The sequence below is a fragment of the Macaca mulatta genome, chromosome 2 (assembly GCF_049350105.2).
Source record: "Macaca mulatta isolate MMU2019108-1 chromosome 2, T2T-MMU8v2.0, whole genome shotgun sequence".
Classification (NCBI taxonomy): Eukaryota; Metazoa; Chordata; class Mammalia; order Primates; family Cercopithecidae; genus Macaca; species Macaca mulatta.
The window spans coordinates 18,512,110-18,535,212 of NC_133407.1; the positions used below are offsets into that span (position 1 = coordinate 18,512,110).

Here is a 23,103-nt window from a genome sequence, read left to right on the forward strand (position 1 = left end):
TTATTCTTACTAACATCCAACAGAAATTTAACATTTCCTTTAATGACAATTGTAAACAACAAACCACAGTACTATTTAGAGTGCTTTATCATCAACAGAAATTACAAATCATTTTATATCACACTACAATTTTTGTAGATAATTCAAAATTTCATGTCAATAAATCTTATATACAGCATTAATAAAGAAGTTCATTTATTACTACATCAATAAATTTACAATATTTTAATTTTTTCAATATAACTTCTGTATTTTATTCCCATGAATTTTGATTCTATAAAGATTTCTAAAGTATTACCAAATGCCAAAGAGAGCCCTGACACTCAGAAAACCAAGAACCCTGAATAATGCTTCTCTGTTGGCAGTTTGACAATTTCATTGCAAGGAGTACTGGAGAGTTCAAAAGTCTGATGGATATCTGAGTCAAAAATATTCACCTCTTTCTTTTGAAATGTTTTCATTAGTGTTTGTATTTTCTTGTTTGTATGTGTGTTTATTTGGAAGAGTAACACATTCACAAAATAATGCAAAAGATGTGAAAAGTATATACTAAAAAAATTTCCTTTGAACACTAGCTCCCCTACCTCCATCCATAAACCAGTGTGATGACTTCCTTGTATCTGTTTCCAGAGAGATTCTATCACTGTACAAGCAGATTCTGTGTGTGGGTATGGATATGTATAAACATAAATGGAAAAACATAAAATATATCAAAACACACATACACACACACAGATTTTTGTTTTTTGTAACTCAGCTGATTGGTATACCAGACATTGTTCTTCACATTTTATTTTATTGAATACTCTTTTTTCTTATTTATTTTTCCATAGGTTATTACAGGTGGTGTTTGGTTACATGAGTAAGTTCTTTATTGGTGATTTGTGAGATTTTGGTGCACACATCACCCAAGTGCATCCATCCCCCAAGTGTATACTGCACCCCATTTGTAGTCTTTTGTCCCTCGCCTCCCTCCCACTCTTCCCTTCAACTCTCCCAAGTCCATTGTATCATTCTTATGCCTTTGCATCCTCATAGCTTAGCCCCCACATATCAGTCAGAACATACAGTGTTTAGTTTTCCATTCTTGAGTTACTTCACTTAGAGCAATAGTCTCCAATCTCATCCAGGTTACTGCGAGTACTGTTAAATTCATTTCTTTTTATGGCTGAGTAGTCAGATACTAACTGTCTCTGATCTGTTCTAAATTACTGTTGTATGTCAAAATAAGAACTTCTTGACATTCAACTTCAGTTGTTGTTTTCCTCATTTAAGGAAAATAAATTTGTAATCAAACTAAGAATTTAAAAATTAAGTATAACTCACCACATACTATCTCAAGTACAATTTGATTGATTGATTGATTGATTGATCGATCCTGAAATCCTCCACAAAAACCTGAGTGTCCTGGCCATTCAATGTAAGTAGCTTAAAGTAAATAACATGAGGCAGTCTTCTGGGTATTGCTAATGGATACTACTTTTTTAGTTAAATATTTTAAAGTGCAGCTCCTAAAAAGTGAATTGTCCATCATTACTCAATACTATCGTTTATGATATTTTTATTTTTTAATTAATTAAATCCAGAGGTGGTTTATAGTACATCTATTCTAGGGAATTTAATGTGATGTTTAAAACAGTGCAGTTGAAAATAATATAGTGAGTGTTCACAATGTAAGTGAAAAAATGACACATACTGTCATAGTATAAGTCTATGCATATAGGATTGCATGTAGAATTACATAGAGAAAACAAGAGTTAAACAAATTTCTCTGTTGTGTAGTTATGATAGGTATTTATTTTCTTCTATAAGTCAGTTTGCATTTTCCAAATTTTCTATAATCATTATGAACAATCAGAATAATTAGGAAAAAAATTAAAGAAATCAACAAAAATCCAAACTGAGAGAGCTAAAGACATGAAGACAGAAAGGCAATGAACCAGAGGAAAAAATAAATAAGGACTTTACAAAATAGCTAAATACAGATGAAAAAAAAGAAAGCTAATAAGAAACTCATTCAAAACGCCGACTTTTCTAGCAGCCAAGCCTGGGTGCAATTCACGAAATAAGACATAGAGAAGTGTTAAAAGAAGAATAGATATTTCAGCTGTGTACCGCAATAGGCAAGCATCACCCAGGAAACAGTATGTCTAACACAGACACAAATTCAAGAGCTAGGGTTTGTGGCATACAGGGGACCGGGACTCACCATTGCAGACAAATTTTCATGTGAGGAATGTACACATGCAGCTCAAGAGGGAGAAGGCAGAGCCTGGGAGGTGAGCACACATTGCCAGCTTCAGCATTTACCTCCTAGCTGTCCTCCAGAGCGGATGGGGAGGAGGAAAGTTGAAGGAGGAGGCAAAAGGTCAGAGTTTGCAAACAAAAGAACAGAAGGACAAAAACATCAAGGAGTACTAAAGATGTCATTTTTTTTTTTTTTTGAAATAAACAATGAATTAAGTAGTAATAGCCCAAAATAGAAGAGATATTTTAGGCATCCTGTAAGACGGGAAAGACTCTTATAATGTTTCAAAATTATAAGAATGCTTCAGAAGAAATACATAGAATGACATTCTTATCCATTCTTTTTAAGTTAAATAGAGACTTCTTTTCCATTCTCCACCGTGGATTAACAGTAATGTCTACCACCTAGAAAATCAGGTATCTTCTCTGAGCCTCAGTGTTCCCATCTGTATAAAAGAAAAATAAATCCCTGCTCTACTAACCATATGTACTAGAGAATATGAAAGTTACAGACCTATCATGATTTTGGAATTTGTTCACTGCTATAAAAAAAGGGTTATTAATTTCTCTTATCAGTAGCAAAAGGACACAGATGTCTTTTTATTTTTTGCTGCACTGGGTCCAGCTGATTCAAAGTGGACCTCATACCTAAGCACCTAGCCACTTGCCATACTTTTTGATGTTTCAGAGCAGAACCAGGTTCGCTTTCTTCACAGTTTTCACTCCTTTGTCAGATACTGAAACAACTGTCTTTTGTTGGTTCTCTTCCTCCATAATTAACTGGAATGAAAAAAACAAAAAAACAAAAAAATAAGTCTTAATCTAATCAGAAGCCCTAAAGAGTGAAAAGATTTAGAGAAGTAGTGTCTGAGAAAAATCCAACTTGCTGTGGGTCAAGTAATATAATCTTTGTGAACACGACTCCCTATTCACTTTTCAACCAGGGTCTATCTGGTATCTCAAAAAGGTTACCTTTCTAACCCTCTGAAAATGGTTGCTGAGCTAAACCACTATGTATTGATGTAGTTTCCTTGTACTCTTGACTTCAGCGGAATCTTTTAATAAAATAATAGCATTCAATGTTTGCTGAGCACTTACCGTATGCCAGTTACCCTTATAAATGTTTTACATGTATTTATTTCACTCACAAAAACTCATATGAGACAGATACTATTAGTTTACTTATTTTAGAGATGAGGAAAACAGGGTTTATAAAGTTAATAATGGAGAGCTGAAAATTAAACACAGGTTGCCTGATTTGAAAGACTGTACTTTTTACTGCTGGGCTCTACCTCTGCTACAGTAGTAGAGAGGGGCTTGGGGGGAGTTATTACCCCCTGGATGCCCTGTTTTTAATTACACTTAATATTTTTAGGTATATTTCCTGTTTAGAAGTGTAGTAGATATATTGCTCATGAATATGGATGCCTATGTATAAAGATTGTTAAAGTTTTAATGTTTTGTACTGTACAAAATACATTTACCTTGGTAAATAACCTAACTGAATATCAGACAAGGGAGTTGTCAAAAATGTCGAGAGTCTTAGAGGAATAAAATGTCTCTGCAGTGTTAGGTGCAAGTAACAGCAGAGTCTAGAGTGGAGAGGTGAAGGAAGTATGCCCCAATTGCTGTTGGAAAAGTCCTCATTAGTCAAAAAACTTCTGGTTTTTACCTTACTTTTCCTGCCATGATGACTTCCAATGCAGTAGCTAAGTGTAGCAAGAAAATCATCTCAATTCTGATAGGCCCTTTCCTATCAGAATTGTTGGCTACTGTCTTCCTAGACCAGTTCACTCTCGGGGGATCCTGACTTCACCAATGCTGAAGTAAGACAATGGAGAGCTAGAAAACATGGTGCTCTTTGTCCCGTCTTTCCTTTTGTTTTGAGGGTCTGGAAAGATCAAAGTACCAGTGAGGAAATAACAAAACGGCTAATACAGGAGTGAAAAGTCTTTCTTTTTGTTGGTTCCTAGTTAGCCTCAGAGTAAAATGTCTTATTTAAGGAAATTTGGTTAGGATTTTGAAATTAAAACTTCACATAATCAAGAATTCTAGTTTCAGCTCAGATATGTAGAATGATAGAGAGCTCCATGCTTACAACATTGAAAATGTTGGACAGGTTGCAAATTTGATGACTTTTCTTGAGGCCATCAGAAAGCTGAGGTCACAGGGCAACCCACTATAGTAAAATCTGAGAAAAGAGGTATCTCCTGAGAAAAACAGGTCCTGAGTAAGCATTTGCTTGCTTGCAGCAGTTTCTGTGCATGTCTTATTGCATGGCAGAGGCACCTGACAGTCATAACTGAATCATACTCTGAGAATGACCTTATGGTCTAAGAAGCATGTTGCTTTAGAGTTCTGAGTCAAGGAATCAGAAAGTGACCAGCCCTGAAATTCACTCCTTATCTATGAAGGAACCTGTGGCCCAACTCTTGGAACACCTGTGGTCCAAGGAAGAGAGGCCCTTTGTTTTTGGGGTAAGTGAAGATTGCTAGGTGAAGGGTGTGATCTGAAAATGCTATATAAACTGCATGCTTTCTACAAGCAGTAGTGGTCTTCCTATTCAGTCCACTGCCACTGAACCACACCATATGTCAGTCCCCCCAGTAAACCCTATGTCTCCTTCACTGACTCTGGTTCTTTGGCCTCTTGGACATGGTGCCATCTCCACTGGAGTCAGTAGGAGTCCAGCACGGCACTTATGTATTAGCTTCCCATGGCTGTCATAGCAAACTACCACAAGCTAGGTGCCTTAAAACAACAGAAATTTATTTTCTCACAGTTCTTGATTTTCAGGCCAGAATGCTGAAATCAAGGTGTCCCAGAGCCATGTTCCCTCTGAGGTTCTAGGAAAGAATCTGTTCCACTCCTCTCTTTCAGCTTCTGGCTGCTTCTGGCAATCCTTGGCATCCCTTGGCTTGCAGCTTCATCTCTCCAGTTGCTGCCTTGGTTCCCACATGGCTGTCTTCCTTCTGTGTGTGTGTGTGTGTGTGCATATGTGTCCAAGTTTTCCTCTTTTTACAAGGACAGCAGTCATATCGGATTTAGGGCCCACGCTAATCTCTCATCTCATTTTAACTTGATTACATCTCCAAAGACCTTATTTCCAAATAAGGTCACATTAGCAGCTTCTGGAGGTTACATCTTAGACATATCTTTTTTGAGTGGGTCTGGGGAGAGATACCATTCAGCCTAGTATACCATATAAGTTGAGGGTAATATGATTCCCCTAAACATTCTGAATGAGTTGCAAAAGACAGCCTGTGGGCTGGTGTGAGAATGTAGAGCCCAGGGAGTCTGCAAATATAACAGAATATGCTTCCTCTTGCAGGCTTTTCCTCCAAAACCCTACCAGGAAAATTGGAGAGGAATCTCCAGAAAGAGACAGAGAGAACGTGAGAAAGAGAAAGTGTAGCACTTGCTGGAGAAGAGAAGCAAAAGCCTCTGCCCAAAATATCACCCAGACCCACCTCCCTTGTGAGGGAGAAGAGTGACAAAGCAACAACAAGAAAACCCTGATGTTAATCCTTAGGAAGGGAAGAGTAAAACAAAAACCACTGCCTAAGGGCATTGTTGGAAGCTTTTTGCAGCCGCGGAGAGGGAACAGGAAAAAATATAAAAAGAAAAAGAGAAGCCTCCATGCGTGGGGCAGAGACAGGAATCCATGCTAGGACCAGCACTGCAGCAGGAAGGAGAGACAGAGATCTTGCAAAAGTCAAATCCCTGGTACCCAGACTCAGGCGTATCAGAACCTCAAAGAACTCACTCTTCTTACCAAAATATCTAAAATATATTAATAAATTTGATACCTATATATATATGTGTGTGTGTGTATATATATACATATGTGTATATATATGTATACATACATATACACACACACACATATATATCCTTTTTTTTTTTTTTTTTGGAAACAGAGTCTCACTCTATCACACAGGCTGGAGTGCAGTGGTACCATCTTGGCTCACAGCGACGTCCACTGCCCGGACTTGGGTGATTCTCATGCCTCAGCCTCCCAAGTAACTGGGACTACAGGTGTGTGCCACCACACCCAGGTAATTTTTGTATTTTTGTAAAGACAGGTTTTCGTCATGTTGGCCAGGCTGGTCTCCAACTCCTGAACTCAAATGATCCACCTCCACTCTGACTCCCAAAGTTCTGGGATTATAGGCATGAGCCACTGTGCCTGGCCAGAATGCGTATTTTAATAGAAACTCTGCAGAGGGTTCACCAAAGTAGTAGGTTTTATGTTAGTTTTACAAAGGCTTTGATTCCTGCTTGCAGGACCACAATGGCAAAAGGATGTATGTATGGTAATCCCACCACCCCAAATGCTATGTAAACCCCAAAGCACTTACCTGGGAAGTAGCATAAAGAGACCTGGTTGATCACTGACCTGAAAGATTCAGTGTCAGGAAAGAAAGAAAGTGATGGCAAAATCTAAGTAAGAAAGCCCCAAGCAATTTAAAATTATAATCAGAAGTCAAAGTAGTTGTCATTTCAGTCGGTGGGTGTGCATTTAATATATTCCATATGCTGTGCTTTTGTGTAAACAATGGTATATTGGCAACTTCTAGGTCTGGGGGGTCTCCTATTGAAGTCTGGAATCAGCTGTCCCATGTCAATTACTGTCTGAATAAGCGGACAATAAATGACATGCCGCCAAACCTTAAATGAAGCCTTACAACCAATCTTTCCTTAGGACTCAGCAATTGCTTTTAAGTATGGTTGACTTGAGCTCAGGAATTTGAGACCAGCCTGGGCAACATGGTGAAACCCCATGTCTACAAAAAATTAGCCAGGCATGGTGGTGCACGCTTGTTGTCCCAGCTACTCAGGAGGCTGACATGGGAGGATCACCTGAGCCCAGGAGGTAGAGGTTGCAGTGAGCTGTGATTGTGTCACTGCCTTCCAGCCTGGACAACAGAGTGACATCCTGTCTCAAAAAATAATAAAATAAAATACAATAGAATGAACATGGTTAATATTCTGTCATGGACATTTAGTTTAGGACTTTTGCTAAGCTATAAGGCATGTTAAACATTGAAGAGATGGTAGAAAGAAATTGTCTGATCTCTGAAACTGAGGGTCTTTAAAATTTGGGTAATATAGCTATGTGTGTAATTTTCAGAGGAATAATAGATATCTTGGGGTTTCAAACACAAGCAAAGTTGTTCTCTCTTCATGTATAACACCTATATTCTCATGAAAGCACACCGGCTTACATTTATGTAAAGTAAAATTCAGACAAAAGTCATTCCAGCATTTTAGAGTTCAAGATAGAGTTACCTTTGGAAGAGGGGTTTGCATAACGACTGAAACAGAGCATGAGAGAGTGGTATCTTTTTGGTTGCGAATAATATTCTGTTTCTTGGTTATTCTTGTGTGTTCAGCTTATGGACAACATTGCGTTGATCATTCATGGTATGTTGTTGTTTGTTTATTATCTTACTACATTTTAGCAAAAAGTAAAAGTTGAAACCAAAAACAAACAGGAAACAAATAAACCATAAGACAAGAGGGATGGGAGATCATGGCAGCAGGCAAAGAAGCAGAGCTATGTATATATCTCACAGCCACTATCTTATACTCATTAGACTTGTTTCAGGTGTTTTAGAGGCCAGACCTTATTACATTTTCTAGTAGAAAGAGTTTGTCTTAGAAATATTTGTTTGATGCAACCTACCTATTGGTGTGACTATATTGACATTGTCCACTTCTTGGGATAAACATGCCACATCAACTCAAGGTCTAAAGAAGATTCTGCCCCTAGTTCTTCAATCTTGTATCAGTTCACAATGTATAGTAGTCTTCTCAAATTGTTAACACCTGCCCCCTTCCATCAGTAGCTGCCTTTAGATGATATGCCAATATGTAGGAAGTTCCAAGAAGGTAGAGCGTGTCTGGTGATTGGATGATAATACAGGATTATCATTCAAAATCATGGGTGAATTTAGCTCAACCAGCAGCTATGTTTCTGTGTTCTCTTGTTCTTGTGGCCTGGAAGCTGGTGGTTTCAAGCCTGGCATTTGTGTCCTCCAGAATGTGAGCAGCATTGCAAAGTAGCTAAGTGTCACCTTGATTCTACCATTTCCTCTTTTCATCTTCTTAGATCTTAATCTTGTCTTCAACTCTCAGGAGTTACCCTCACAAAAACATCTCTAAATAGAAACTTCAGAACTAAACAGTTAAAATTATGCATAACATTTGATTGATGATAATTTTAGAGCATTTACACATGATATATGTATTGCCTGTTTTATCATCATAATCATTCTGAGAAATAAAAGGTATGTATGCATTTTGAAACATAAAAAAACCTGACATTCAGAAACAAAGAAAAAATGTTTTGCAGATAACATACCTAAAGTCAAAATCCAAGCTCTTTCACTGCTTGCCTGGTATTTTTTCTAAATTTTTGTTATCTATCTCCAAGAATAAAGTTATAATGGTGAAACACCAGGTAATAGAAAAGTTATTTTGGACAAACAGTTAATTCCTTCAAACCCTATGAGTAGATTCAGCATTGTTAGGAGAAAAATCATTGGCTTTTGTACCTGGCTGATCCTGTGTGTGGATTTTGTCTGTACCATGAAAACATGGCCAAGTCCTATAACTTTGAAAAGTTATGTCCAACTTACAATGGCATATTCCACTCTCCTTGCTGTCAAAAGAATTAGATGTCCCAGATCACTTAGGAAAAAGATAACAGACACTCTGTTAAGGGGCTGAACTAGGGAATAAGCAGCAGCAAGGGTTAAACATATTTCCCACAAAACTCTCTGATCTTGGCCGGGCGCGGTGGCTCACGCCTGTAATCCCAGCACTTTGGGAGGCCGAGGCGGGCGGATCACAAGGTCAGGAAATCGAGACCACGGTGAAACCCTGTCTCTACTAAAAATTACAAAAAATTAGCCGGGCGCGGTTGTGGGCGCCTGTAGTCCCAGCTACTCGGGAGGCTGAGGCAGGAGAATGGCGTGAACCCGGGAGGCGGAGCTTGCAGTGAGCCGACATCGCGCCACTGCACTCCAGCCTGGGTGACAGAGCGAGACTCCGTCTCAAAAAAAAAAAAAAAACAAAAAACTCTCTGATCTTATTTCACACCAAAATGTCATAAATGTCTGGTACTTACTAGAATACAATACCTTACAAACAAGAATGCCTACTCTCTTTTGGCATCATTATTTATGGAGGGTCCATATGCTAGAAACTGTTGAACAAATGAGTCAATGAAAAGTTAAACCTATCTATTTGGTAGACAAGTACTTTCCTTCCAAAGTAAATCAGACAGGCTCAAATACAGAGAAGGTTGAAAGAGCAAGTTATTTCTGGAACAGAAAATGTGAATTTTGTTGAGTTTTGTCACTAAGATGATTAGAATGAGTGTCCGATGCCCTTCTTCTATAGAAATCACAAATCCCAGGCCAAGTGAGGCAAACTATTAAAAAAAAAAAAATTGCTGATTAAAAACAAACAAGTAAGCAAACACACAAACAAACAACCGCCTTCCCCATTGGCATGTCCCAAAGCCATTTCAGAAGAAATTTTTGAAGCCAGGGGTTGAGAATTTGAATCTGTTTTTAAAGTACTCTCTAGCCCTTCCTAAGTATAGGTCCATGAGTAGGTTGTCCAACTCTCCAAGCCTCATCTGGGAAATGGGGAGAATTTTCCAACCCCTACCTCAGAGCCCTCTTGTGAAAGTTGTATGAACTCAAGTATGTGAGGGCACGTGGTGCAACTCCTGGCACAGAGTGAGTGTCCAGGTAATGATGATCCTCTTTCTCTTACAGCCTTATCTCACATTACTGGTTTTGTGTAGGAATAGAGAATCTGGGATTTGGGTTTGGAATCCACCAGAGACTAATACAGCAGCGCCACCTGGTGACCATTTTACCACAATAGTAACCTAACAACGTCCTAAAGGTCATGGGTGAGAAAGCTATCTCCCTTTGTTTCTGAAGATTTAAATAAAAATACAGTCTCTTGATATATTAGAGAGACTTTTATCATTATAGTAAGTGTCACTCCTTAAAAAAATCCAGAAATAATCAAATTCTCAGAGATTAAGTTTGAGTTATATTGTTTTTCATTCTACTGCCTTTGGAAAGCAGCTAAATATTATCTTCATCAGCATTGATTAAAAAAGGCGTAATGGAACATAAACCTTGTTAGAACTATTGAGAATTGACAGTTCACTCAGTTCTTCTTGGAGAAAATAAATTATTAGTAAAAAATGCATAGATATGAGGTCAGAAAACCATGATTATTTTATGTACAAGGGTCACCATAATAAATGTAGTGTTTCTTCATTTCCTAGTCTTCATTCTCTTGTGTTCGTTCCTTGTAACCAAGGGTTTTTCAGCAGAAACCTCTAGGTACATTTTAGGAAATTCCAAAATGTCTTGCAATTAGAAACAAAATTTTTGTGCATATTGGGTGGTGGTGCAGTACTATTGTTTTTTAATCCTAAACAAATAAACAAAAAAGAATTTCAGCTCTAAGAAAGCTTTGATAGAACATGGGTGTGGTGTTCTGAATGTTTATGTCTCCCGAAAATTCATACATTGAAATACCCCTAAGGTGATGGTATGAAAAAGTGGGGCTTTTCTGACATGATTAGCTCATGAGAACTCTGCCCTCATAAATGGAATTAGTGCCCTTATGGAAAAGGCCTGTGAGAACTTGTTTGGCCCTTCAGCCTTGTGAAGATACATAGAAAGTACAATCTATGAGGAACAGGCTCTCATCAGACCCCAAAACTGCTGGTGCCTTGATCTTGGACTTTCCAGCTTCCAAAACCGTAAGCAATGAATTTCTGTTGCTTATAAATTACCCAACCCAAGGCATTTTGTTATAACAGCCTAAACAGAACAAAGGCATTGGGTAAAACTAAGTTCAAGATCTTTGTTCCTTGCTTATTTTCTTAAACTATCCAATAAATCCATTCTTCCAGTTTTCTCTTCTGCCAGTACAGTGTGAACTGATGTTCAGAAAGGGAAAATGTATATATACAACATATTCTTAGAGCCTGGGCACCGGTTGTAGAGCTTTCTCCACACCCTCCCCTGGGTGCATGTATTCTAAAGCAAGAAGGTGCTGTGTGGGAAATCACCTTGATGTAGTGGTAGCTTCCAACTACACTATTATGCAGATTATACTAGAAGTCATAGAACAGAAAGACTCACAGACCAATAAAGATGCCAGAAGCACAGGGCTTATTAAATCAATTTTAAACCCGAGAAAAGAAACAAGGTGAAAGTCATGGGATAGGTTGACTCATTGAGGGTAAAGTGTGAGAGGGGTGGAAGGATCACAGTAGCTGAATGTTCTGCAATGTTGGTATATACACTCCTTTTCCCTCTGCCACATCATCCTTCTCCAGTGGTGGTGTGTTATACCAGAGTTGGGGTTTGAGCAATGAAAGAGGGGGCCAATGGAACATTCTTACTCTCTCCAAGACAATCAGGGGCAAACCACTGAAATTCACCATTTAGGTTGATGAGCTGGTATGGGTACCAGAATGGAAGTCAACAAAGAGTGAGCAAATTAAGACCTAATGGATAGTGAATGCTTAATTTTCTCATATATATCTAGTGTATCACATATAGTGTTTTCTTGGTCTTTCTTTCCCCTTCTATTTTTGTTCACACTCACATGCTCTACTTAGTTTTTCTGTCTTAAGGGTCGCTTTGTTGTTTAACACATCATAGGAATTTCATGTATCCCTTTGTTTTCCTGTCTTCTACAGTAGAATGGAATATTTTTGAACAACACAGCAAATGACTATTGCAGAACAGGATATTATTGGCTGTTAAATATGAGCTCCAAGTTTGCTTGGATGACTCTGGCCCAGAAAAAGAGAGTTTCTTTTTATGTGCTTAGCACAGTCTTCTGTAACTTGAGGAACAGACACTTCTGATTTTGGTTGACCTGGATTTAATCCTTGCAGGGGTACAAGCCATAGGTGTCAAATGAAACTGGCCTTCATCCAAGATTCATCAAGTAGTTGGCAGATGTTAGGCATGTTTGGAGATAGGAGTTCTGTGGTCTCTAAATCCCTAACCTTGAGAATGAGGAAGCTTGTGGGAGTCCCTGGGAAGACCTAAATGGTCCTCTCTTTCTAAATTCCCCCAAACAGTGCCTTTCTCAGGTCCCCTTGGCCTGTATTGAATGTTCCCTCCTCTCTCATTTTTTGTTAGCTGAGATGATTCTTTAAAAAATTCCAGCACTGTTCCAGATTAAAGGTGGACACCACTCCTTCCTAACAGCCCTCCTCCCCCAACCAGTCTCTGGATGAGTGCAGAAAAACACAACAGCCCTACTCAATTGATTTTATTTTCATTTTTTATTGAAAGCTTCATCAAAGAAAACAAGTTTAAACCTAACATCCACTGATCTACAGAAAGCCCAAGGGATGGGGGAGATAGTTGCTAATTTGACTGTGGTACAGATGAAGAAATTAAAAATAAAACCAGAAACACCTTAGAATTACAGAAGTTTCCATGACAGTCAGAGACAGCAGTACAAAAATGCTCTTAAATAAAGTTCAAAATTGAATGATGTTTCAGAAGTTCCATGAAGTTGAATAAGGACTGAAACAAGGGTTTTAAAAGAAGCTGTGTCCCATTTTTTTTTAGACACTGAATATCTCATAGCAGATACTACTACATATATTTTTTTAAATTAAGATTCCATTTTGTTTTCTTCTTCTTTTGAAATAAATGGAAGCATCTGTGTCCAGAATAGAGAAAACTTTTTCAAGTGTCTCTTTGAAATAATTTTTACAGTTCCTGAAAAGCAGGGAATAACTCATTTTTTAAAATATATATGAAGAGATAACATATTTGAGGGAGGAGGAAAGAACATCTTTCTCAATAACCTAGACCAGAGGGTTTGAAACAAAATATAACATTAAAGTTACATTTTGGACATTATTTAAATTTGATGTGATCATAAAAATATCCATGGGAGTGTCAAAGTCATTCAGCCTTAATACAGTAATGCAGTCAAAATAGAACGAAAACAGTGCAATAGTTTTGGTCAAAGATTAAAAAATATGAATATGACTGTGCCAAGAGCTACCATTATACTCTCTTTGCAGAAATTGTGTGGATCCATGCTACTGGTTCATATTTAGTGGAGTGAAGGAACCAAAAATAACTTTCTTTTGAGGGAAGCCGAATTCTTTGCTATGATTTTTTTTCCTGTATATTCTGCAAGAATACAGCCAACTCTCAATTATTTCTGGTAGATAGGAAAAGACATTATAGATAATCAAAATTTATGACATATAATGTACTGACATTAATTTTACCAATGATTTCAAACTCCCTTAAGAAATTAATACTTTATAAGAAATAAAACAATCAATTCTTATTTCCAATTGTTTGTCCCACCCTCAGAGTGACATGCTAATAAAAGGAAACAGAGCCCAAGGCCTACACATTGAAAAGAAAAAACAAAACACACCCACAAAGTAGATAATTAGCCCTTCAAAAATTGAGAGTGATTGTATTTATGCACAACTCAGAAATTGGGGCAGTAGTAAGAAAAGCTCAAGTATGACTCAGTGGCCTAGTGGTTCTTCCTGCAGATCCAAGCTTGACTGCACCTTTCCTTCAGCTTTAAAGCTTTCTGAGTGGAAGAAAATTTTCTTGATATATTATTTTGCCTCACAAAAATAAACAGAAATGAATATTGAAAGACATTCATCCCTTTTTTGCTACAGAGAGTATATCTACATGTTAGAGTATAAAGCCAATGATAAATTAATCTGGAGTGAACTCTTGTCTCTCACATCATACAAGGTCTTTGGGGTCACTTGGGGATTTAGCGTTTAGTTTTTGTACTTTCCTGAACGCTATGTAATCTGCAAAGGACAGCCATGACCAAGAGCATTTGGGATTAAAGGACCAATTTCATACTTAAGAATGTTTGGTAGGAAATGTTAAACTTGAGTCAGACCCAACTGTCTTCCAATGCCACAGTGGATGTCATTTGTAAAACAAATTGATTCATTAATGAAATCCCATTATCACTTGCCACAGGAAGGGTAGAGTGTACAGAATCAATGAGCCTGTTTAAATTCTGTCAATCCCTCAGATTGAAGTGAGAGGCTGTCAGTCCCAGTAAGGTCAAAATTTTGAAGCATGCCAGCTACAATAACATGAAAGACAAAATCTCATCCTTTACTTTTTACTGAAGACAAAGTAATATAGATCAAGGTTCTATGACATGTTAAAGCTTTATTATAGTGCATGATTCCTCAAAGGTGCTGAATGTTATACATGTACATAAATATTGTCCCTTTACTTGACTTCAAATCATATAAAAAACATGTATTACTGAAACCCACTTGAGAATTTCTCTCTGCTTATCAGCTCATCTGCAGTGGTTCATGCACTCAAAGAATGAAAATGAATTGCCAAATGTATTTTAATCTCCTATTAACATCATAATCTGTCTAGACAGCCTATTGAAACTTCTCCTCAATCGTGAAGATGACTGCAAGAGTCCTAATTAAATCAAATTTCACTTTTCATTAATAGGGGTTTTAGGCCACTGTAAAAAAAAATAAATAAATAAAAATAGGTATTTAGCAAATATCCCAATTATTTAAATAAAGAGGTTTTTTTTTGGGGGGGGGAAACAATTACTTTTCTGGGGTCATACATAAATTGAAAATAGTTTTTAAAGCACTTTGCAAGGGATCCAAAGATGTATTTTTAGGCATAGTAAAATAAAGTGAACTTCATGCTTTAAACAGCCTTCTTCGGTTGTCAGTCTTATATGTCTAATGGGAGAGCTTTTAACACCATGCAGTTTTTCATTAGAAGGGGGTGGAAGTGAGTCATATGCTTTCAAATGTGACAGATCTGCTAAGGTCACAGGAAGAAGTAATTCAAGTGAAATATGGAGGTAACATTCTGAAATGTTGAAATCTACCAAGGAAACAAACTAATCCTCGCAAAACTAAGGTAAGGATTTTTTTAAGAGTACTGTGACATTTGCAATATTCAAAACATGTCAGCATTCAAGGACAAACAGTCATCAGCACCTGCCAGTATTACCTTCAGTTCACTTGGGCTCATTATGTTGTCTTTAGAAGACATGGCCACGTATTGGGGAGCTCCCAGTTATCATGCACACTTTGCCTCCCTTGACAACGCCTTATCATTATTGAAAGAAAACTCACTCTTGCACTGACCATGAAACTAGCATTTACATGAGACAGTGTTTCTCTCATTTGGATTGTGGCTTTAGTTTGTTTCCTCATGTTTAAGCTAAATCTTGGCATTAAAGTCAAAAGGAAAAATGGAAACATCCAAATAAATGCTTGAAAATCTGGTGGACCAGAATGCATGGAAAATTAACTTCAACTTAAAAAAAAAAAATTATAGTCCTAACTAGGATGGGTGACAAAGACCCTATCTCAAAAAAAAAAAAAAAGAAAAAAAGAAAAAAAAATCACTACAATATATTTTGTTGATTAAATTTGAATTCTGCTGTCTGTATATATTGAAAACTTATTTTGGTTTATTATCACACAATGTAATGCTGCTTACCTGTTGATGCTTTTTTTTTTTCTCCCAGACTTGGCTCTTCAAAACAAGTCTTAGGTAAGACAACGGACAAAGCAGGGCAAATTTGAGTATGTGCCATTGTTTTCCTTCTATTTTTTTTTCTTTTTGGTTTGAAAACATATATTTTATAGAATGGCATGATATAAACTATCCAAACACAAAACACACATGAACACATCAAATGACAGGTCATTTCCTCTTGCAGAAAGTGGCTTAAAAAATTGATATTGAAATTTCATAGTTGAAAAAAATATTTCTGAATGTACAAATAAAGCAGCAGTTTTGAATAGAAACAGGAAGTTACCTAGGCACATTCATTAGCCACATGGTAGCTACCTCTTAGCCTCATTGTTGATTGTGTAAATGAGACTTTCTTTGTATCACATTAATACATGTTTTTGGTTATTTTTTCACAGAAATGAAAGAAAGTATATTAGTTTCATATTCAAATGAATTATGCCCAGGATAATCCTTATTTATACAAAGAGTTTAGAGAGTGAAAAAGAGAAACAGAAAATATGGTTCCCATATATGTCTTTTTGTACCCCAAAAAACTTTGGGGCCCACTTTTCAAAGATAAAAACTTCAGTGCCACCTTTATAATGCATGGGAAACTGAAGGATGGAACAAAAGATAGTATAAATCTAGCATTTTCTCTAAAGCATGAAAAACCATAATGGTGGGTGTGACCAGTTGGAATTTCTCTGTAACACACACTACATTTTCTTGGATACACGTTGTCTCCATTGTGACCATAAATATATGGAGTCATTCTCTGATTTGAGCTTCCAATTCATGGGGTTGCAAATAAGAGAACCAGAGTTTATATAAATAGTGGAATACTGACAATTTCACATGAGTCAACCTTATTACTCATGTTGACATAATGGGAATATGATTTATCTTTAAAACTTTTTAGTTTTTAAAAAGCCTACCCTGTTTTATAGTACACTTAAATACATTTCCCTGCTTCTTTTGGACTAAGACAGGCTCCTGTGACTTAGTTTGCGAAAAAGAGTTTCACCTATTTGATTCAAAGGATTCATTCAGAAAGCAATCTAGTGAATGGTTCACCTAACAAAATTCTATTCCATTGTCCTTAATTTCAGGTAAAACTGTAAAGGTTGAACACATATCTCATGAATTAAAAATGTAGATATATTTTACAGGTGGGTCAATTTAATTCCTTTTTGACAAAGTTTTGCATCATTCTAAATGCAAGTATTCCTCCTTGGTTTACATGATTGATCATACCTAATTCTTTTGGTTCTTTAATTATTGATATAAATCATACTGTTTCTTGATTGTCAACTAGCATTTTAAGGACTTCCCTAAACTCCACTAATAGAATTCTCATTCTTATTGGGCCTACATGCCTCAAAGAATTAAACTGAAAGAAAAAGTTCTTTCGGCAACACCAAGATATGAAAATACAATGAAAAGAGGCAAAAAGAAGATACCCCCTACCCATTTGCAAAACCAAGGTGTCTATTCATGGTAGGTGATAACAAAGACAGAGGTGAGAAGACAAAACCCAGAGGTGTGGTAATTTAGAGGGAAGACTATTGTTACAAATACAATGAGACCTTTCCAGGAGACCACTCACTGTTTCACAGAATATCACTAAGTTTTTTGACAAGTGACCTTTCAGACCAGGTTCAGAAAGTATCTTTAGCTGAAAATTCATACAAAGAATATTCAACCTGTTAAATAAGCATCTTGGTTTACTAGTGGCCATCAGTACAGGTTTCACTATTCAAGACAGCTAATGAGAAACCAGAAAAGCTCACAGAATTTAAAGCCACTTGGCTCTATCAATCAGTTGATACCCAGAACTGTTCATGCTGAAACTGCTAAACACAGCAGGTACAAGCTTCTGCTATCAATGAATATACATTTAAAGAAAAGAAAGACAACTCCCCCCACCCTCTTTTTTTGCACTATGTAAAACACCAGTGGAAGGTAGTTTAAACACAACAAAGTAAGAACTGGTCCGGCCATGTCGGTCAAATAAATTTTTTTTTGTTTTTTTTTTTTTAAAAGAAAAGAAATGAAAAACAACCTCTATCTTCTGGACTGTAATAGGGTGTCACTTCATCTTTGGTATAAAATAGGCCATCCATAGGCTGAATTTGATCACAACTAGGAAAGACTACAGAAATTGTCAACAATTTCTCTATCTATTGCTTTTTTTTTTGTTTTTTTTTTTTGCACTTTTTGACCATAAGCTCCTATCTACTTAAGTTTTTTTTTTTTTTTTTTAATGCTCTTAAGCTAGGTTTTGCAATGTGACAAGCAAAGCTGACTAAAAACTTTGTAAAGCTCATAAAAAAGACTGCAGATAAAAAGCACTAATGCTTTTGCTAGCGATCACGCTTTGTAAATTAAAAAAATCTGCATTCTGCCCCCCAAACACGCATTATTTCTAATGCAGTTGTTTTTAAACCAACATTAATAACTTTACTGTAAAATGTTTTAGCCTTTGAGAATGATTCATGTCAACACTTAAGACAAAGTTCATGAAAAGTCCCAGCATTTTTCCAATTCTTGCAGTTGCCATGGTTTCTTTTATCAACAAATTTTCTTCAAATGAAGAAAAACATTTTCATTTAAACTGTACAGTTTTTTTTCACCCTAAAAACTCAGTCTTAAACTTCTGTGCCAGTTAAAGCCAGCACAATATTTCAATTCTTTCTTGATTTTTGTTTTTAACAAGACGTTGACAGCTTGCCTCGAGAGCCTTTGACGTCCTTAAAATTAAGGCAATTAAGATTCAAGATAAACCTTACCTAAATATTTCTAAGAAAAAATAAAATAAAAAAAACCCACTAGATTTAAACAAGAAGGGAAAAAGAGAAAGTAGCTTAATTGTTGAGGAAGACCATTTGGTTCCATTTCTATTGCCCGCCTCTTGACATTAGGTTTTCTGTTTTAAAAAAAAAAAAGTATCTACACCTTCAGGAAAATTCTGAATTCAATTCAAATGTTCATCCACATAAAATATCAACCTTCAATGTTTTGTTTTGTTTTGTAGTGGTTTTTTGTTTTTGTTTTTTTTTCCTCTTCTGGAATATTTTTCTGTAGTTAAAAAAAAATGATGGCAAAAATAAATTGTCAGACCACATGAAGACCATTTGCACAGCACATAAAAACTGTTTTCATTGGGTAAGGTATAAAACTAAAAAAAAAAAAAAAAAAAAGCATTCCATTGACGTCTGTGCAAACTGGAAGCCAACTTCTTGTTCAATGAAGTTTCTTCATTCAAGGCAAAGATTCAGACGGACATTCTTCAGTCCTGTTTATGGTCTGTGAAAACAATTGAATAAGAGTGGTCATTAAAGTAACTTTGAAATCACCTTCTGTGCCCTTTTCCAATGAGGCAGCTTTAAAAGATACCAAGCTTTCAATATAACATAGTCACAAAAGCATCATAACATCATACTGAGTCTATGAGATTGTCAAATTCTGCCACTTTCACTTAAATACAGATTTGGGCCAGAGAGTTTGTTTACATTAAAAATCAAGGTTAATAGCTTACGTTGTAGCTCCTTACAGATCCTTTGAATAATTCTGTTCCTTCAAAACTACTGTAGGAATCATCACTAATTCCAGCAACATATATGAGATTCTTTACTCTGCACCCAAAATAACTGGGTTGTATGTTATCTCGTGGTATTCATCACGTACATTTACACAAGGCTTATTGCCTGAGGAAATAAGTGAGACAGTTAAGAGGCCAATGCAGTTTTGTTCTTTTTCTCTTCCCCTTCTCTTTTGTTCATTCCCTCTGTCAAGATTATAAGTTTGTGACAGCAGGAACTATATTTTACTTATACCTTTTGCCTTTTAGGCAGAGTGGTATATCCACAATAGGTGTTTAACTAGAAAAATATCATTTTACTACATGCCACTTTGCTTAGCTCATTTCGAATAGACTTCTGCTACTGCCCTTTCTACGTTGCAAGGTTAACCTTCCAGCAAGATGACTTTACTCTTAGCTCTTTTGCCCACAGATTAGAAGTTTGTAAAATCACTTCAGAGTTGTGCTATAGAAAGAAGGACCTTTATATTATCTGTAAGTCACATTTAGCTGAAAGCCTTTTTGTTCAGGGTATCGGATGACAGCAAAAAGTTATGCAAGTTCTTCTGATGCACAGTTGCTTAATTTAGTAAATATGACTCAGTGTTACTATGTGTAGTTTTACAGATTGTTTACTATACAAGATGCATGACTGAGGGAGTGGGGCCTAAATTTCAGCCCATTGTCTGTTCCCCAAGGTATGTACCCTGGAGGAGAGCTGTAACCCCAGTTCACAGTGCTTTAAACTGTGTAATGTGTAGCTTGAGACGGCCCAGAAAGGACATAGTTTCCTAATTTGCAAAAAGCCATCATATGAGCCAGCTTATGCTATTAGGAACCTGATTAATTTCTTCCTAAAATCATGTGAGGAAAGCTACCAGTTGATATATCGAATATTCAATTTTTATCAATAGGTTAAGTCCCTAAAAATATATTTCTGTGTTATATGAGGAAGTGAGATATCTTTTAAGAAGCAAAGCAATTACAATTTTCATACTGTAGCAACAATAAGAAAAATTTTATTAGCGGTAGTCATGGGAACCATGGTCTATATGTTAACTATCTCTAGCTTTGCACACTATAGACTTGCTCCATTTATCTCTAAAAATCTACATTACTATGGGAACAAATTTTTTTTCTTGGTTATATAGCTGTGAGTTGGGGGGTGGTGGGGGGAGAATCTGTTCTTTGTTCCCACTCCCATCTTCTACTCTGATATTATTGTGTACTGAACGGAAAATGCCTAAAACACCATGAATCTCTTTAGCAGCTGCTCAGTGAATGATGTCTTCTTCAGTGAACTACAGTGCATAGAAGACCTGATCCATCAAGCTCAAGTACTTGATTCACTGGTCTCAGAAGCATTGATATTTATGAGCTAGGCTGGAAGTACTTTAGGTTTTATAACTGTACACAAATGCTTCCAATAGCCCTCTCCCATAATTTGCTTGCTTCTTAAAGTGGCCCCATTGCCACATGAAAACAAATGATGGCAAATAGATGGTTGTACTTGACAAGTTCATGTTTGCTAGCTGAAGTTTGAAGGAAAAAGGATCTTGCCATTGAATAGAACTGAATTCACTCCTGCCCATCTCCTCTGTCCTGGAATAAATGTGAATGTGCACATTTACATAATACTTATGGATTGCACTGAAATTCATAAAAATAGAAGGGTTCTAATTTTTTTTTTAGGCTGGGATCTTTGGCAACAAGAACATGTTAAGTTGGACATTTTAGAAATAAAATGGGGTACAACTTGAAAACAGGAATTCATGTGAAGAAATAATGAGTATGGAAATCATTTGCAAACTGTAAAACACAGTGCACAATGTATTATTATAATATATTACAATACGTAAAATGTTGTATTATTCACAAGTGTAAAGGACATAATTTGCTCATCATTAATATACTGACAATGTATAGAAATTTGGTATTCATGGCAGTTCAGGTAGCCAGAGAAGATTTGAAGTATAAAAAGAACTTGCAATACCAGCGTTGAAATGAGGGCCTTTTAAAGTCAGAGTAAATGTGGTAGAGTAGGAATTTCACTGAATTTAAGAATACAGAGGCATTTTGAATCCTCTTATCACTCCTCCTCCCTCAAAAAAACAAAACAAAACAAAAAAAATAGGCACAGTGGATAGATTGGAACGTAACAAACCATAATCTTAGAAATCCGTTTTAGAGCAGGAGGAAGTCTCAGAGATAGCCAAATGAAGCAATATTTTCCAGAATAATTCCTGACAGACTAGCTTCATGTAATGCTATGTAAAAAGTGGGATTCTGTGATCCCGATTGTAGAAAAAGTCACAGTACATTCCCACTACTGGCTAAATTAAAGAAGTAGTTAGGGTACCCAAAAAGAAGGGCATGAATATTTTTAAAAAATTGTTCTTGAAAGAATATCATCTTTTACATAGGTATCCAAATTACAACATGTAGATGAAACTTTGTGAGACATCTTTAATCATTTAATTTATCTTTTCTTTTTTTAAATTATACTTTCAGTTCTGGGGTACATGTGCAGAATGTACAGGTTTGTTACATAGGTGTATACATGCCATGGTGATTTGCAGCACCCATCGTCTACATTAGGTATTTCTCCTAATGCTATACCTTCCCTAGCCCCCCACCCCCTGACAGGTCCCAGTGTGTGTGATGCTCCCACCCCCCAGTGTCCATGTTCTCATTGTTCAGCCCCCACTTATGAATGAGAACACATGGTGTTTGGTTTTCTGTTCTTGTGTTAGTTTGCTGGGAATGATGCTTTCCAGCTTCATCCATGACCCTCCAAAGGACATGAACTCATCTTTTTCTATGGCTACATAGTATTCCATGGTATATATGTGCCACATTTTGTTTATCCAGTCTATCATTGATGGGCATTTGGGTTGGTTCCAAGTCTTTGCTATTGTGAACAGTGCCACAGTAAACATACGTGTGCATGTGTCTTTATAGTAGAATGATTTATAATCCTTTGGGTATATACCCAGCAATGGGATTGCTGGGTCAAATTGTATTTCTGGTTCTAGATCCTTGAGGAATCACCACACAGTCTTCCACAATGGTTGAACTAATTTACACTCCCACCAACAATGTAAAAGCATTCCTATTTTTCCACATCCTCTCCAGCATCTGTTGTTTCCTGACTTTTTAATGAACGCCATTCTAACTGGTGTGAGATGGTATCTCATTGTGGTTTTGATTTGCATTTCTCTAATGACAAGTGATGATGAGCTTTTTTTTATGTTTGTTGGCTGCATAAATGTCTTCTTTTGAGAAGTGTCTGTTCACATCCTTTGTCCACTTTTTGATGGGGTTGTGTTTTTTCTGGTAAATTTATTCAAGTTCTTTGTGGATTCGGGATATTAGACCTTTGTCAGATGGATAGATTGCAAAAATTTTCTCCCATTCTGTATGTTGCCTGTTCACCCTGATGATAGTTTCTTGTGCTATGCAGAAGTTCTTTAGTTTAATCAGATCCCATTTGTCTAGTTTGGCTTTTGTTGCCATTGTTTTTGGTATTTTAATCACGAAGTTTTTGCCCATGCCTATGACCTGATTTTCTTCTAGAGTTTTTATGGTTTTAGGTCTTATGTTTAAGTCTTTAATCCATCTTGAGTTAATTTTTGTATAAGGTGTAAGGAAGGGATCCAGTTTCAGCATTTTGCATATGGTTAGCCACTT

At 36.6% G+C, this 23,103-nt stretch overlaps 1 protein-coding gene and 1 long non-coding RNA gene across 13 annotated transcripts in view; one reads left to right on the forward strand and one right to left on the reverse strand.

The window, feature by feature from the left end:
* LOC144339499 (uncharacterized) overlaps positions 1-23,103 on the forward strand; it is a 95,378-nt gene that overhangs the window by 54,656 nt on the left and 17,619 nt on the right. The window lies entirely within an intron of this gene.
* RBMS3 (RNA binding motif single stranded interacting protein 3) overlaps positions 12,581-23,103 on the reverse strand; it is a 746,078-nt gene continuing 735,555 nt past the window's right edge. For all 12 annotated transcript variants that reach the window (XM_077994138.1, XM_077994135.1, XM_002803044.4 and 9 more), the window contains one exon: positions 12,581-19,139. In XM_077994138.1, the coding sequence (XP_077850264.1) occupies positions 19,133-19,139 (7 nt within the window). In that variant the 3' untranslated portion in view covers positions 12,581-19,132. The remainder of the gene's footprint in view (positions 19,140-23,103) is intronic.